This window comes from Gopherus evgoodei, chromosome 12 (genome assembly GCF_007399415.2).
Source record: "Gopherus evgoodei ecotype Sinaloan lineage chromosome 12, rGopEvg1_v1.p, whole genome shotgun sequence".
NCBI lineage: Eukaryota > Metazoa > Chordata > Testudines > Testudinidae > Gopherus > Gopherus evgoodei.
The window spans coordinates 25,674,550-25,691,319 of record NC_044333.1 but is presented as its reverse complement, the minus strand read 5'-3'; the positions used below and the strand labels follow the sequence as shown (position 1 = coordinate 25,691,319).

Here is a 16,770-nt window from a genome sequence, read left to right as displayed (position 1 = left end):
CCATTATATTAGGTATGCAGTGTTTTAGCAATGTCAATCCCAGGCTATTAAAAAGACAAGATGGTTGAGACAATATTTTTTATTGGACCAAACTTCTGCTGGTGAAAGCTTTCAAGCTACACAGAGCTCTTTGACAAGTCCAGGAAAGATACTCCCAGCATCACAGCTAAATACTACATGGAACAGTTAGTTTAGCACAAGTAGTTAACACATATTCTAAGGGACCATTCCAGGTGAAGTAGCCTGTTATATTACGCTCCAGTGATCACCATCAAAAAAGATGTTGCTTGTTAGGGTAAAGTGCACCCTGACCTCAAAAGGCAGTGAACTATCTATGCACAGACTTACAACCTCCTGTACAAGCGGAGCCTTACCTGCTGGAAGTAAGCAGCAAATCGGTGCATGTACTGGTCATATGGCAGTAGTGCATGGGTTTCACAGCCATAAAAGTTTATATACCAGACACCCAGCATGGCCAGCAGAACTGGCACATTCTTTTCCAGAGGAGCAGTGTGAAAGTGGTTGTCCTATGTAGGAAAGAGATGAAAGATAAAGAAAACTACAGTGACCAAAGAAATTTACTTCCTTGAATAAGACTATCAGATTCTGAATTTGGTCCAATTATCCCCCAAATTGAAGAGTGGCAATAAAAACTGATCTAAGACTGGGAAGGAAGGGGTGAGCTCCAACAGAAAGTGTTTTCAAAGCAGTGGAAACAATAAGGAGCTTGGGGAAGACAGGTACTTTTCTACAGGTGATCTTTAAAGTTTGTCACCACCAGTAGTCTTAATAGCAACATTGTAGCAACTTAATGGGAACACAATATTTGGCAAGCATTGGCATACTCACCATCCAGTGGGCTCCTGCAAGCAGTTTCTCAAAGTTGTCAAAACCTAACAAAAAAAAAAGTGCATTTTAACTATCACAGCTTACACATGGTTTCCTTGGAAGATGAGGCCTCAGCACAGCCTAGATTCTTGTACACTGTAAGATTTCCTTTCGTTACTGAAATTTTGAGTTGCAAAACTGAACTTCTACTACATTTTATATCTTTGGCTCTGTGCCCCCTAGGTTGAGATGTACTTAATTTTGAGTAAGTCTGGGCTTTAAAATTTCAGGGCTCAACTTCACTAAGTTTTTATATACTTCAACCTTAGCCTGAAAGCCAAATGAGACAGAATAAGTAACAAAGGGAAAATGTACAGAGGCAGCATCTGTTATCAGTATCTGAATTACTATAGCACAGTTTTCTGATCAGTCTCTAATTAATGAGACAGATAGTTCACCCTAGAAAAAAATTGGAGAACTTTATCAATAGTTTGCCTAGCTTGGTTTATATACAGTCTTATCGCCGTCCTTAACCGGCACCACTTATCAGTGCACATTAGAAACTCATGCCCTAATCACTCCCAGCTACATTACAGAATTAATTGATAAACCTGTCCTCTTCACTATAAAATTCTGAAGAGGAAGAGAAAATGGAACTGGTGATGAAAGCAGTAACTCTGCACAGAGCTACTTTTGTAGACTACTGGATCAAGAGCAAATAGTGCAGCTAAATCAGTATGCCAGCAACGTTTATTTAAAGGCAGACTTGGGTTGCTCAGGTAGGCAGAAGGGTACTGCCTATCTGCCACTTAGTTAGAATGGAAGAAATCTATTTAGTTTTACACAGCCAAGTAGTATTTCACACACTGCAATTCCCAATACTCAATCTCAAAAGCACAACTATTTCCTCATCGCCTTGTCAGTGTCCAGGAAATTTTAGTTTTCATTTAGAAAATGAAATAAAAAAATGATTGACTTTGCACAGAAGTCAAAAAGATTTTTGACCATGCAAGTGGACAAGATACATGGTTGGCCATTTTATCAAAGGCAAAATTTGTGGGTGCAATTTCAGAAGTTGAGATGTGCTACTGAAATCCAAAGAGCCAAGTTATCTATTTCACTATAGATCATTTTATCATATTCAATGTGTGTAACTCACACTGCTGATCATGTAACCCATGTTAAGTATTTTTATATAATATGGATACATACCAACATGTAGAGCAATGGAGAGACCGATGGCTGACCACAATGAGTAACGTCCACCAACCCACTGCAAATAAAAGATTGTTTTAAATAGCAGTAACTTTATATGAGGATTCTGTGTTTAAACATATGGCAACAAGTTCTACTAAATCCTCTCATATTGCACTCTTTAGATCTTAAATAGAAATTTCCAAATTTATTTTTGCTCTTCAGAACACAAGTTTGCATTTTAATACAGTATGGAAATTTGTGTCCTTCCTTGTTCTGCACACCCACACCAGACCATCTGTGGGAATGGGTTTAGTTTAACTGGAAGAACAGAGCCAGAAGATGCTTACGCTTTTTATGGGTTCCAGAATCAGCTGCCTTAAGTGTTCAAACCAAAATGGAGCTACATGTCATTTTTACAGAATCACTTTTTGGCAACGTGGGGCTGTGTCCATTGCCTATGAAGGACTATCAGTTTGGTTATATTTGGGGTGGGGGGGGGGGAGAATAAAATCTTAAATATCAGAAGTGAAAAAAAGCCATTCCATAAAATAATTCTAGAGTGGCTCAGTGATCTGATTGGTGAAAATGCTTGGTATGTTTTATGTGCATCCATTAGGAAGCAAATGTGTTTCGAGGCTGTCAGCCAGTGAGATCAAAGCCTGTGATCCAGGGAGATGGCAGATCACCTGGTACTGGCTTCTACCTCACTTCCAGCTGCTAACTTGAAACAAAGCCGCTAAATATGCCTTAACTGCTGTCCTAATATTACTTTTGCTCATAAGTAATCCTTGTGTCAACTACAGCAATGTTAAGGCATTGTGAATGGGAGGGGTGGTGTACCAAAAGACACCGACAAGTTGGCCAGGCTACGAAACTGTTCAAGAATCCTTGCTATAAGGGTTAAGCCAATCTGCATGTTAAATAGCTTTTATGGTTTCAATAACAGCATATTTAAAATTAGGTTTTAAAATTCTTGTCAGGCATGTAACAAGGAGCAATATAGTGATCTGTCTGATGTTTACAGGCATAGGTCAGGTATATTTCTTTTTCACAAGGTTTGAGATGAAGGTTCACTGTACTTAAAATTTGTGTCCATTACTAAATATCAGATCAGATTCTGGTTCTTTGATATTTGACCTTTACTGATCTAGATTATATACAGTAGAATGCAACAGTCAAATGTCACAGCTTATAATAACTACTTGTAAGACCTATGCTGGGAGCAATGAGCTATCTCCTGTTACTCAACAGCTGTCTAGACAGCACTGCCTACAGAAAGCTCCTCTTCTGACCTTTGATAGGGAGGCATTAAACTGAATGGCCAATCTGATATATCACTGCTTTGACACGTTCCCTCAATTTGCTGTTAGTTACGATTCTTCTAATATATTATAGTCTTAAAGCACTAGTGGGTTTACTTTAGCAACTCCATTTTTCCCCCCAGGATTTTGACCTTTTAATCTGGTTTTTCTGAACCAGGGTAAGTTATTTTAACAGTTAGCATCTACTGCTTAGTGTTAAACATTTACTTACATCCCAAAACTCAAACATATTCTCAGTGTCAATTCCAAAGTCTTTAACTTTAGGCTAGAATAAAAAATAAAAAGGGGTAAATACATTCATAATAGAGAACACAGACATCATAAACAGCAACTCCAGGATGCGTCTGTAGCTAAAGTACACACACACGACACATCTCCCTGACTTCATACTCTGGGTCAGAAGTTTAAAGCCTCCACCAGAAAATAAGCCATGACTGACCCTTCATTCCTTCTGGTCAATGTACCATCTGTCAGCGGTCCCAAAACAAGAAGTTAAATTTAGTGGTGTAAACTGATCAGAAAATTTGTAAATGGCAAGTAGTGTAATGAACCAACATGGCATTCAGTGTTGTGCAAAATGAATAGTTTACATGCAGCAGGGCCAGAATGGAGAATGGAATAGGAGAAAGGAAATTTAAATCAAACTGCAGAAGACTTTGAGGTAAATGCAGACCTCTCATCTTCTTATAGATGTTCTTACTAACTGCTGTAGTTTTTTTACACTACGGCCCCTTTATGCATGCAAATTTTCACTGTACGTTCCCACCAAATGCCAAGACTACATGTTACACTACTTGTACCCAACACTTTACTTTCATCATTGCAGAACTCAGTGCAAAGATTTAAATGGTGTTTAAAACCTACTTAACAGGACTCTGGACTTTACCCCAGAGTACATAAACTAGTTAAGTAAGAAGTGGCACCCTTTTTTAATAATGGAACAAACATTTGAATTAAGTCAGAAAATGATATGGAGTACAGATTTTTACAAATTTGATTTAAAAGTATATAAAGCAGATCTGAGCAATAGTTCTCATCCTAAATAAACCAACTTTTGAAGGCCTTTTGAAAACTGGATTTTCCCATAATCCACTATTGGGAATATTGGTCTTTCTTGTACATGAAATTGTAAGAAGACTCCCTTTCCAAGAGCAAGATGATCTTCAAAGCATGAGGGATTGTTTTCACACTTATACATTTCTACACCTTACAGGGTTTTAATTAAGTCCATTGTTAGAACCTATAGCATAGGTCTAAAAGTGTTATACTTACACCATTGGTGGACAAGGCGACAAAATGCTTGGCCACAGCAGAAGGCTTTAATAAAATAAAAATATAAAATAGTTAAACACAGAACACTGCTAAATATTTTGCATTGCTGATTAGCCATGAAGCTGGTCTACATGTGCTGACAAATGATGACTGTTTTTGATATTTGCTAATGCTGGCATTAAGAAAACATTGTTGACTGTTGCAATTCATGTGTATTTGCTGTCTGTGAACTTGATTTTATCATGAATACAGACATTGTAAGAGATTCAGCAGCATGTCTGTCTGACCCAACTACAGGCAAGGTTCAAAGATAGTTTAGGTCTTCTTATAGCAGATATCCTGGAGAAACATACTCAACCTTCAGGACAAGGTGCTGAATAGGTCTGTCTTTATCAACCTTTGCTGACCAGGTTTTAGAGCAGCCTGAGTTTGATATTATGTTACAAAGATACTCCCAGCCATCATCAAAAGGTCAGTGGAGGCCAGAAATCCTTGGTTCTTTAATGGATCAACCACAAGTGACAGGCTTGAAATCCAACTTGAATCTCTAAGTATTTCAGTATTTCTGGACTAAGGGAGATGTTATATGAATAGTTTACAGGAGAAACGCTCTCAAATCCTGATCTTAAAAAGTAAATATAGTCACCCTAGCACGAGTGGGTTAGAGATTGCTTCTTTAGTTAAAGCTAAGACTTGCATTTCAAAGTACGAGCGATAGGAGGGTGAGGGAAGGAGCGAGGTGCCAGAGTATGACCTGAAGACCTTTAGTCACAATTTGGACATCTGTTGCAGCAGCCTCCATCTATTGCTTCAACTAACTGCGTGTAGCTTTGAAAGTTTTGCCAAGTACTGGCAGGCCATTCCATGCGGGCTAGCATCTCCTCAAGTTTCTTCCACCTCACAGAAGTCTGACAGTTGTACCATAATACAAGGTGGTTCTGAGATACAGGCTACAATCTATTCAAGTACTTTTATACAAAGGATTTTAGGTGCAACTCAAACATTTTTCTTAACACCTAAATGGCTTCATCACTGATTAAGATTAGACATGCAACCAGTAACTGTAGTAGTAATGGAATTTAGTTGAATGTGACAGATCCAACATTTGCTAATGTTTATAGTATGTTTTTGGACAGCTATTGGCTCTGCTCCAGACCTTGCTTAGAACAGATATGGGGAAGCACTGTTATGTATTCAGTTATGTAATTTAAGCATATTACACTTACATCATTAGCAGAAAGAAGAAGCCACTCTCTGGCCGTTTCTGCATTGGTAATAGTTTCTTGGGTGGTGAAAGTCTGCACAGCAGAAAAGAGATCTTTTAATACAGTTACATTCACAGAAAGTACATGAAGTCTGTATGGTATTTAAGGAATGCAAGACAAGGTTAGGTTACCAAAATATAAAGTTGTTCCAGCTAGTCAGAGCAGAGTAACCCTAAATTTATATAACAGACAGCAGCAGCTTGATTTCAAGGAAGGGTGCACCAACTGTGCATGCACAGACAGATGTTCAGATATTAGTATTTCTAGGTGTATACCAAATTTCACATTAACATTGGCCGGAGGACACAGAATATTAAGGATTTTTTTTTTGGCAGGTACATAGTTTTAGCTCATATAATTGATATTTGAAGGAGAGCATGAACTGTTTGGACTATAATTTCCACTCTAAGATTAGTGTTGACTTCTAACTGCAAACTTAAATTGGGAAAACCATGTAGTTAGAGTGTTAGCGCTATTTGTTTTCATTCCCATTTCTCACATTTGGGACATTCTATTCTACTTTGTTTCTGCTAAGACTCTTGCCACAACTTCATTTTGTTGATTAAGAAAACATGTTCCTACTTTATGAAGTGTGCAAACAAGGTCAGTCATGCAATTCTTCTAGGATCAGCTTCAGCCATTATGATTTACTCAACCATCACAACATAGCTGTAAGGATGAACATTACATTCAGTTTACTCCGATTCATCTCCAAAATTAATTTTGTTATAGAAGACACATTTATTAAGAAAATAAAAAAATACCATTCATGCCCTTCCAAATATATCCAGTTATCTAACTACAATCTGGCAAATAAACTGAACTGTTACTCTTTCAATCTGGCAACATTTTGAGCCTTTGAACTGTGATGATTGAACTCAATTACTCACAAAATGACCACTAGCATTGTTTTGAAGTTTCCTTCTTACTTCATACATTAGTTGCTCGTCTATGTTTCTGCCAAAATGAGATAATGAGCAATACAAGCAAAGCAAAGTCAGCATTACACATGGGAATTTGTTAGGGATTGTGCCTTTAAAACCAATGGGGTTCTGCTGTGTTCTAGAAATGAAGGCACCTCAGTCATACAACTATGAAGTTTTTGTCTCCATTAACTTCCTCGGGCAAGACAGAAGCCAGTATATGTTTTAGTTATTATTCCTCAAAGAGGAACAACACACAAAATAAAGACAAGACCTTCCCAGCCATGATGTTCCTGAATTAAGGCAAACCATTCTCAAGCACCATTCTAGAAATGCAATTATAGTAAGTTTATATTAAAATGTAAAACTGAAATTGTACAGAATGCTTAGAAATTGACAAAATAGTATGCTGGCAATTTGTAGCTTCTACAATGTTTACTGTGATTAAGAAATTTAACATTGAGTTCTTTGGGACACAGACGTCTTCATTTTGTGTTTGTACAGAGCTTAGCACAGCAGTCTGGTTCTGAGAGACTATCACAATACAAAAAAGTAATATAGAACATCTACTGTGACAAATGTTACAGAAGGCTACTTAAGTAAGATCTCACTAGTATACTGTACTTTGAAGGATCTAGTGTACATACAATTAAGGAGTAAAACTAGTTTCTAACAAATAGGAAAAATGCATCAGAAATATGGGGAAAATGCTAAACCTGATCTTGAATTTTAAAGAATTAGCCACATGACATCACAAATTCCATCTACGGGATATGAACACACAAAGACATGACTTTTTGGTTATGGCTCAACGAAGTATTGGTTTTGGACACAAAAAACACGACACCACATTCATTCAAACATCTGGAGAAGTTAATATTTTCCTAGAATTGTAGGACTGGAAGGGACCTCAAGAGGTCTTCTAATTCAGTTCCCTGCACTCAAGGCAGGACTAAGTATTATCTAGACCATCCCTGACAGGTGCCAGTCTAACCTGCTCTGAACCTCCAATTACAGATTCCACAACCTCTATAGGAATTTATTCCAGTATTTAACTACCATGACAGTTAGGAAGTTTTTCCTAAAGTCCAAGCATCACCACCCGTGCTGCAATTTTTATATATTGAGTGATCTCCATTTTGACCATTTACAAGTTGATAAAGTCACCCGCTAGTGTTAATATTTGCTATACCTTAGATGCAATGACGAAGAGTGTTGTCTCAGGGTTAAGCTCTGCCACGGTTTTGGCTATATGAGTACCATCAATGTTGGATACAAACCAGACACGAGGGCCTCCCTTGGAATATGGTTTCAGGGCTTCAGTCACCATAACGGGACCCTGGAAAGCATCAATATAGTTAGGTTGTAACAGCTAAGTTGCAACAGCTTCGCTGTACGTGTGCACACCAACCCCACCTCCCTCACAAAGTTATGCATAAGTCAGTACTTGAGAGCTTACCAAGTCTGAGCCACCAATCCCAATATTGACCACATCGGTAATTGCCTTTCCAGTGTAGCCTTTCCATTCTCCACTACGAACTTTCTGCAGTTTAAATACACCAATGAACATACACAGATTTCAAGTTACAATGACTACAACATCAAGACTGTCATTTACATAAAGAGTAGGTTCTCAAATACTCCTGAGAGAATCTCCCAAAAGGTTTCTTCTTTTAAACAAACAAATACTAAAGGACCAAATGCACAGCTAAAAAGTAAATTCATAAGACAACAAAAAAGGATTTAGAGAGTTTTTATTAAAAAGACTTGATCATTGTGGACACAAATATACTGACTTATAAAGGGCAAAGGTCAGCCTTTACATATGCACATACTCCCCTCACTCAACTCCAACTGGAGCTGCACATTTTTCTTAAGACTAGTAGGGCCCTTACTGTAGGCCAGTGACTAATGTTAAAGCTTCATATAGGCCAGTGATTTCCTCATACCACAGCCAAAGTACTGCATACTAATACCAGTGGCTAAGTTTACAAGAACAGTATACAAGACCATGGTAACCCTTCCTCTGTGTTCCATCATGGCAATTACAATAAATATGAAAGTTAAAGAGGAGAAACAAAGGAGCAACCCAAATTTAAAACAAAACAAAAAAAACCTATATAATATCAAGAGGTGAGTCTGAGCTATTAAATTCTGGTTTGCAATTGAACTTAAATTCAGAGGTGCATGGATCTGAAGTTCTGCATTGGGCCTCTAATTAAAATTAGTAGGTTTTGCTAGATATAATAGAACACTTGTTCTAGAAAGAGTCAAGGGTATAGAAGATCTATGTTTAAACAAAGTATTAAAAGGTTTTCCACTGTACACAGGTCCTGGATTAAGAGAATCATTTCTGTGCTTCAGCCCCACTCTTGTTGGTCTGCCAGCTACTGGAAGTTTTTATTAAAAAAAAAAGAAAAGGAAAAAAAACTGTCAAACTGGTATAATACCAAAATACCAACCTGTATTTGCCTATCATCAACCATCTGTGCATTAATCCCACCTCATTGCACAGAGAGAAGCTTGCAAACATGATCATCCACTACCTAGAAGAGCTGAAAATGTTACCCAATTCTAAAGCTATTTCTTTTCTGCAATCAGATTAATCATCTGAGCTCCAATTATTCTAATACTTTTCCCCAGACATGCTTTGTTAAGATATAATGATTCTTTACTGAAGAAAGCTTGTAGACGTACACAGTTATTTATAACAATCTAAGCTCCAGGGTGTACACACACACTCTTCTCAGCCTTTTAAAATCATGTTAAGGAACTATATTTTTAGCCTTAATAGATAAGGCTAGATCAAGCATCTTTTAGTTTCCACCAGCACAGGGAAGATTGGAATGATGTTTAAACATGATTATTTTGGTAACTCAGACAGGGGTCCTGGTCTGCATGCAAAGTCCTTATCTGCAAAACAGGTATGGCAAACAGCAGTAGAAGCTTCCCCACACTATACCACCAGGATCTTTTAATCCTGACCAGGAGGGAGAACTAAGGGACAAGAGAGACTGTTGAGCTTCTACAGCCCATTCCATTCTTAACTGTGGGCTGAGGCTGCCAACAAAAGATGCCAATTAGTGTCAGTTATTTTGGTTTGGGCACTTCTCCACTGAGAACTGGATCTACTCCAAACTCATTTCACATAGGCTACCCAGCAATCATCCGGCAAGGGTAACTTTTGGTCATTACCATCCGGGCAGGATTTACAACTGACAGCCTCATAAGCAAAGATTTACCCCATTATCATCCCTGTACCTCACTGACATATTTGTTATGTATTGGCAGGTTTAAGATACACAGAACCGTGAATATTGATCAGCCCTTATCAAACATCTGAGTTTGGCCTTCAGGCATATGAAATTCATCCAAATCTTAAGCTAATATCTAGTTTGTTCTTAATCAAAGATTGTCACTGTAAACTAGAACTAGTTTGACAGACATCTACATTTTGAAGATTGTGCTGTACTAAACGAAAGACAATAGTCATTTATGATTTGAAAGCAGAAGGTGCAAGGTTTAGATTAGCCGGGGGCAGACCAAAGAATTCTCACACTGTTAAGTTGCAAACAGAGTTGACTCTTACATATACCTTATGCAAGACCTTGAGATGCTCAAAAAAAAAAAAAAAAAAAAAAGGCTACATGATTAGAAGAGACCATAGAAAAAGTCCAAGACACCTCCTCTTCTACAATACACTGCAGAATTGTTGGAGCACCTGCCAAGTGAGCTGGGAGCCTCCTGACTGCACTCACATAGGTAAATAATGACTTTAAGGGAGAAGTTCTTTCCAGACAAAGATTTCTACAGTAAATGAGATACAACCAAGTGATTAATTAGTAAGGGGAGGGAAAAGTCATTAGGTGTTTGGTGCCTCACTGCCATTTGTGCCCAATATTTATATTATTGGAACTCAAGTTATGAAGAGGAGGGTAACATATTACTTTAAACAAAACAAAAAAGTTTGCATTTAAACTCAGTAAAGAGTTTTTCTAGCAAGTCTTGTTGAGAAAAAAAAGTAACCATTCTTGGAAGACTGGTACATATATGGATCTGTTTTTGTTCATGCAGCTACTACTATCCCTCATTCTGACTAGTTAGGTACTGTAGTAGTCCATATTATAAGTGCAACAGAACACAGTTATGCCAAGTACACAGGTCAAATCAATTAACTAAGGACTTTATACCTGACAGAAGTGCTTCATCTTGTCCAACACCTTGTTAACTTCTGGGACTACATCTTTGCCATCCACTAATATTGGAACATTGGAGCGATTCCTCAGGGCAATATGAAGCACAGCTCGATTCTGAAACAAGTAGTCATGGTACACAAACACTATAAAATATTAATGGCGGCAGTGTGGCAGTGTAGATACACAAAACAGCACCCAGAAGTCAGCAGTATAGCATTAAAGGCTTTGAAGCCTGCCTATCTAAGGATCTCTCAGACTATTAACTTGAAAGTCTTCTACGACCAGCAGCCTGAATCTCTCTCACTATTTCTAATATGCTCACTGTGGTATCTAAGCACCTGATCAGATTTGACAGAGTTGGTGGAAAACGGTCCAAAAGACATTTCTAGAAAATTAAATTAAAGTATGTAGTATGCATATTAGGCAAACATTAATAGATTGTTGTGAGAGGTAATGAATTTGAAATTGTAGTTAAAGCTTGATCTTTTGATAAGTAGTTTTAATACATTTAGGCTTACTGCAGAAGTATGAATTGTAATGAGTTTAGCAGAAATTATCGTCTTCAGGACTGAAGATAGTTTTGTGTGTACTTTTGCAGTTTCTCAATGACTGCAGCAGGAAAAGATAAATAAGCATATACAAGTAGCAGCCACATGACAGGGAAATGTGATAAGCATGTTCTTCTATTCCACTGCTATCAGTGAAGGGCCCCCAAATACTTGTGTGCTATGCTAGAATTCTAGGGTAGTGCCAAATTCTAATCTCAGACGCACCACACCCCTGCTTATATTAGAGGCCAGAATTCAAGTCTTCACCATCTTCAGTGATGAGTTTGTTGCTGCTGTAATCTAGGATGGAGGATTTACAGTTGAATAATTCACCTGGCCCATCACACTCTGTCCTTTGCTACAACGAAAAGAGCATTGTGAGGTAAAGCCAACAAGGAAGATACAACTGCCAAAGTTTATGGGTTACATTACAGTACTCAATCCAAACTAAGAGAGCTTTGGTGGCTGCTGGGTCAGAAGACTCAGGAGCTTCCTGAGCTATACAGTTATGGAGATGCAACCTGTTTTTAAATTGGGGATGAAGGATGGTCCTGGTCACTCTTCACCATGAAATCAAATATATTAGTACTTGGACAGATTTCTACTTAAATGTTTATCTTAAAACTTTTCAAACACTGCATTTGAAGAGATTTATTACTGCGGCAGTGACCATTAAACAGTAGCTTACCATAAAAGTTGTAACTCGTCTGGGATGTACTCCTGGCATTGCTATGCATGGATGCACTAAATAGGACTTTTGCATACATGCACACCAGGCAGCCAATGCCTCCAGCATCAAAATATAGATCAACCCTAAATGTGGTCAACAGCTTGTTTAGATTTAGAACGTTCTCTAAATTAGAGTACAAGTTAATTCTGAATCTTTATTGCTTTGGACATGTTAAATATTTTTGTTTGATGGTATCCCTTTTTAGTAATCAGGACACTTCTGATTTTAAAAAAATTTGACATGATGTTCTGCTTGGCCAGATAGAGTTTAAATTAAACACAGATCTGATTATAGGTCAACCTTCTGATGTAGTTCTGCTAACTGCAATGGAGAGCTAGGAATCTCATAAATGCAAGGGTTCCTGGACTCTTAGAGCCACCAGAGGCGATTGTTTTGTAGTACTACCTCTTACCATAGCAGCCCTTGAAGTATTAGAGGCCAAGCAGGGAACAAAGCCCACTCCTTTAAAAGAATATTAGTTTAGGATAGAGTTCTCTGGTGAACAGTTATCTTGATTGGTATATTGTTCCAAGGCAGGGGAAAGAGAGCAGCCTCATAAGGAGTAGTCAAAAATGGGCTATCTTGAGATAAGCCACAGGCCAGATTGAGCCACCAATGGAGGTAGAACCTCAACATCCAGCCTTCACACTAGTCCCCATACAGTTAATAAAAATAAAGAGCTGAATGGGGCAGAGCTGTGCCCTGCTCATCCAAGATAATCTTAGAAAGCAGGGTGCTCCCACCTGAGGTTGGGTGACTGCACACGGGAGGGATGAACAATCACCATGACTGCACTGACTTTGAAACTGGAGAAAAATAGTAATTTCATTCTGAACCTGGACCAGTGAACTCTTCCAAGCATTGTTTCTGGATTACTGGTCAGAATTAAATGAAGAGGTTTGATTGGCACAAAAGACCCGGTTTTCACACAGTTGAAATTTGAGGTCTGCACAAACTGGCTAAATTCCTATTTCTGGGTCCAAACACAGACTTCAGCTTTCTGAAGAACAGTTAGGTTTTACAATGGTCTGTAGTCATTCTAGCCGCTGAAGTTTTAACTGCTTGCCTTAAAAAAAAAAAAAAAGGCAGGCAACAATTTTATCTCCAGCTAAGGTTTTATTTTACTTTTGTCTTTAAGTGTAAGGGATTAAGATAAAAGAGGAAGGGAAACTGCCTTTCCAATGCTGTTTTATCTGAACATGTCAAAACACATCTACAAACACCCAATACTCACAAGCAAAACATAATACAACTGCTGAGCTCTTCAAAACAAAGGGTTTAACAGTGTCTCTGCAAGTTCATATAGTCAATAAAAACAAGCAAATAACTTTAATCAGAAAAACTCGATAATGTGAAAGGATCTTTAATATAGAAGACAACTCGCTTGGCTGAGCTACATTGTCTTCCATTCTCAATTTAAAAAAAAAAAGATGAGCAGCTACTTAATTTGTTTTACCCAGCCTAACTAAAGTCCTATGCAACACACATCACCAACTTTGAGCAATGTGTTCTAATAAGGGAGACTCTGGATACCGTGATCACTTTCACATCTAGTAAAAAAAGGGAAGGTATCCGTTCTCTTGATGCAATAAGTGGCTAGTTTTCAAAAAACTGGGTTTATAACTGTAACTGATAAGACTCCTCAACAGCACAAAGCAGAAGTTCTTACATAGTTCTTACTAGAACTTCTTGTGTCATTTGCTAAGCTTCACCATGACTGGTCTTAAGCAGAAGCAAAGGAAGTGGCCCCTGGGATCTAATACCCTGTCCCATATTAAACATGAGCTCTGTAATTCATCAGTTGGTCCCACCTCCCCTCTCCAGCAGGATGCCTTCAGAACCAGGCCAGTGTGGGAAACAACTTCTGGCCCAGTTTCCTCCACTTCCAGCAGCTTGGGGCCCAGTAAATTGTAAAGTTGGTCTCAAGCTTTCCACCCCACCTCAGTTGCCATTGATATCACTGCTTGTTTTTGTCTTCTCCCCAGAGCCTGTGTGTGCACGGTGATGTACATGAGCAAAGAAATAAATACTACCACCTCATTTAATAGTTCAGTGCACCACAAGTAGCCATGTGGTAGCAATTTCCAGCCCCACGCTCCTCCAGTATAAATATGCATAACCTAGGTCAGTGGTTCTCAACCAGGGGATGTGTACCCCTGGGAGTACACAGAGCTCTTCCAGCAGGTACATCAACTCATCTACATATTTGCCTAGTTTTACAAGATGCTATTTAAAAACCACCAGTGCAGTCAGTGCAAACTAAAATTTCATACAATGACCTGTTTATACTGCCCTATATACACTGAAATGCAAGTACAATATTTATATTCCAATTGATTTATTTTATAGTTATATGGTAAATATGAGGAAGTAAACAATTTTTCAGTACTAGTGTGCTGTGACACTTGTGTATTTTTGTGTCTGATTTTGTAAGCAAGTAGTATAAATGAAGTAACTTGGGGGTACGCTAGACAAATCAGACTCCTGAAAGGGGTACAGTAGTCTGGAAAGGTTGAGAGCTACTGACCGAGGTGACATAGCCAGAGACAGAAATAACCTTACCTCAGTGAAGTTGATCTTCTCTCCAGTGAACATTTGCTCCCTAGCATTTTCAACACCTCTTGACTTTGCCTGAGAAGGGTAAAAATATATCATTCACTTAAGGACAGAAGTAACTAGCCCCTCCCAGATAGGCCCAACTGCATCAGAAAGGCAAGAATTTCTTCCATAAAATAAAGTGGCTACAACAACAAAAGTTATATTGGCTGCCAGCAGTTTACAGCTGTAAGGGTTCATTCTCCTATTTTAAAGGAGATTGAAAGAACACTCTCTAATCACCGAGGAGAGAGTGGTATAGGTGAAACTGACAAGACAATCAACTTTTTTAAATTACTCAGTTTCATCTTGTCAACATCAGCAATACACCAGTCAATAGCTTATTTATTTTAATAAAAATAGAAAATTGATTGAGAGTAATTTTTTACTGCTGGCCCAAATTTCTACTAGTACTTCCAAATACGATGCATCACAGATACAAGACTGCCTTGGTCTTTCATCTAACTAACTATCCAGGAAGGATGGTAAATCTGGACATCACACTGAACTGAGATTATCTGTGCAAATCTTTTCAGAAATGACAGTCCCGAAGCTTTCAGATGACTATTTAAGCAACAAAAGACGTTTCATGAATCACTTTTAAATTGCAGATGTAATTCTGTTAAGGACTTGACACTTGTACTAATTTAGTTTGGTTCCTATTTTTATAATGAAAAATAAATAAATAAATAAATAAAAAATAAAAAAAGTTTATTGTTGGAGACCTGCACTGATCTTTAAAAGCAACTGATTGACAAGAGAAACATTTTTGGCTCCACAAACAGATATTTCGTTACATCAGAATGGACTAATTATTATATGGTTAATGCCAGCATGTAGACAAGGCTGTGGTGGTGCTTTGAGCTAGCTCTCAGATTTACAATCTAGTGGGGGAATAGAATAGCCCTCTGCCAGTGCTCTGCAGCTAGGGAGCGGACAACAGCCATCTCTCATGGCATAATCTTCCCATTCTCAATTCCATGAGGAGTCCCATCTTGTATTAAGGCAGACCTTAATGCTGGTTGCTCTGCTGCACAGCCAAACCCCTCCTTAGGTGGGGCTCATGGCCAGTGAGAAGGCTTTGTTAGAATAGCTCCTGACAAAATCACGCTGCCTTGAGGCCAGGAAGCAAAGTTGTGAACATACCTGCGGACCATCCTAGGGCTTCATGGGCTGATATCTACCAAATCCTTGTGAAGGTGGGAAAAAACTTCAGTTTCCTAATACCCTGAATGATCTGGATCTTCATGTCCTGTGCTAGAACCAACTGTGTCAGGAAGGATTTAGCTCATTTTTCTACAACTTGTTTTCACCTTTTATTAGATCAGGGTGAACGTAAGGAATTACCAGTTCTATCAGCATCTTCATGATCTCTTCTGTAACAAGGTTCTTCGAATAATCCACCAAGATATCCCCATGATCAGTATTCAGAGTCACACTGCCAACAAAGATGGTTTGTTAAACTGCAAGTTCTTACAGAGCTATTGGTTTAAGCATGAAAGTAATGAGAGACTACCCAAATAATTTGAACCCCGTATCTACAAAAAGCTAGTAAGAATAGCCCAAGGGACAGTTTTGCCCAACAAGTTTCATAAGAGGATTTACTAGATGGTAAACTATGTTTTTTAATTTGACTATAATTTTCCAGCAAGTTAAACTATAGTGTCCATTTTCTACTTTAAGAGTTTAAATAGGATGAAATCTATTAAACCGTGATAGAGACAATCATATTGAAATGACTGGCATAAATGTCAATAGGTGCAACAAGATGAAAGCAATCAAGTATTCATATTCATCCCAGCATCAAAGTGTGACAAAAGCAAGCATGCTAAAAAAACAACTATTACAATGCCAAGTATAAAAAAAAAAACGCACTCTGATCCATTCACTATTA

At 38.2% G+C, this 16,770-nt stretch overlaps 1 protein-coding gene across 1 annotated transcript in view; it reads right to left on the bottom strand.

The window, feature by feature from the left end:
* Positions 1-16,770, bottom strand: part of GPI (glucose-6-phosphate isomerase) — a 28,057-nt gene that overhangs the window by 6,285 nt on the left and 5,002 nt on the right. The window contains exons 2-12 of the mRNA XM_030581467.1: positions 16,224-16,314; positions 14,844-14,912; positions 10,998-11,117; positions 8,267-8,350; positions 8,000-8,146; positions 5,846-5,917; positions 4,620-4,664; positions 3,559-3,612; positions 2,041-2,101; positions 850-893; positions 375-527 (exon numbers count right to left, since the gene is read on the bottom strand). Of these exons, the coding sequence (XP_030437327.1) occupies positions 375-527; positions 850-893; positions 2,041-2,101; positions 3,559-3,612; positions 4,620-4,664; positions 5,846-5,917; positions 8,000-8,146; positions 8,267-8,350; positions 10,998-11,117; positions 14,844-14,912; positions 16,224-16,314 (940 nt within the window). The remainder of the gene's footprint in view (positions 1-374; positions 528-849; positions 894-2,040; positions 2,102-3,558; positions 3,613-4,619; positions 4,665-5,845; positions 5,918-7,999; positions 8,147-8,266; positions 8,351-10,997; positions 11,118-14,843; positions 14,913-16,223; positions 16,315-16,770) is intronic.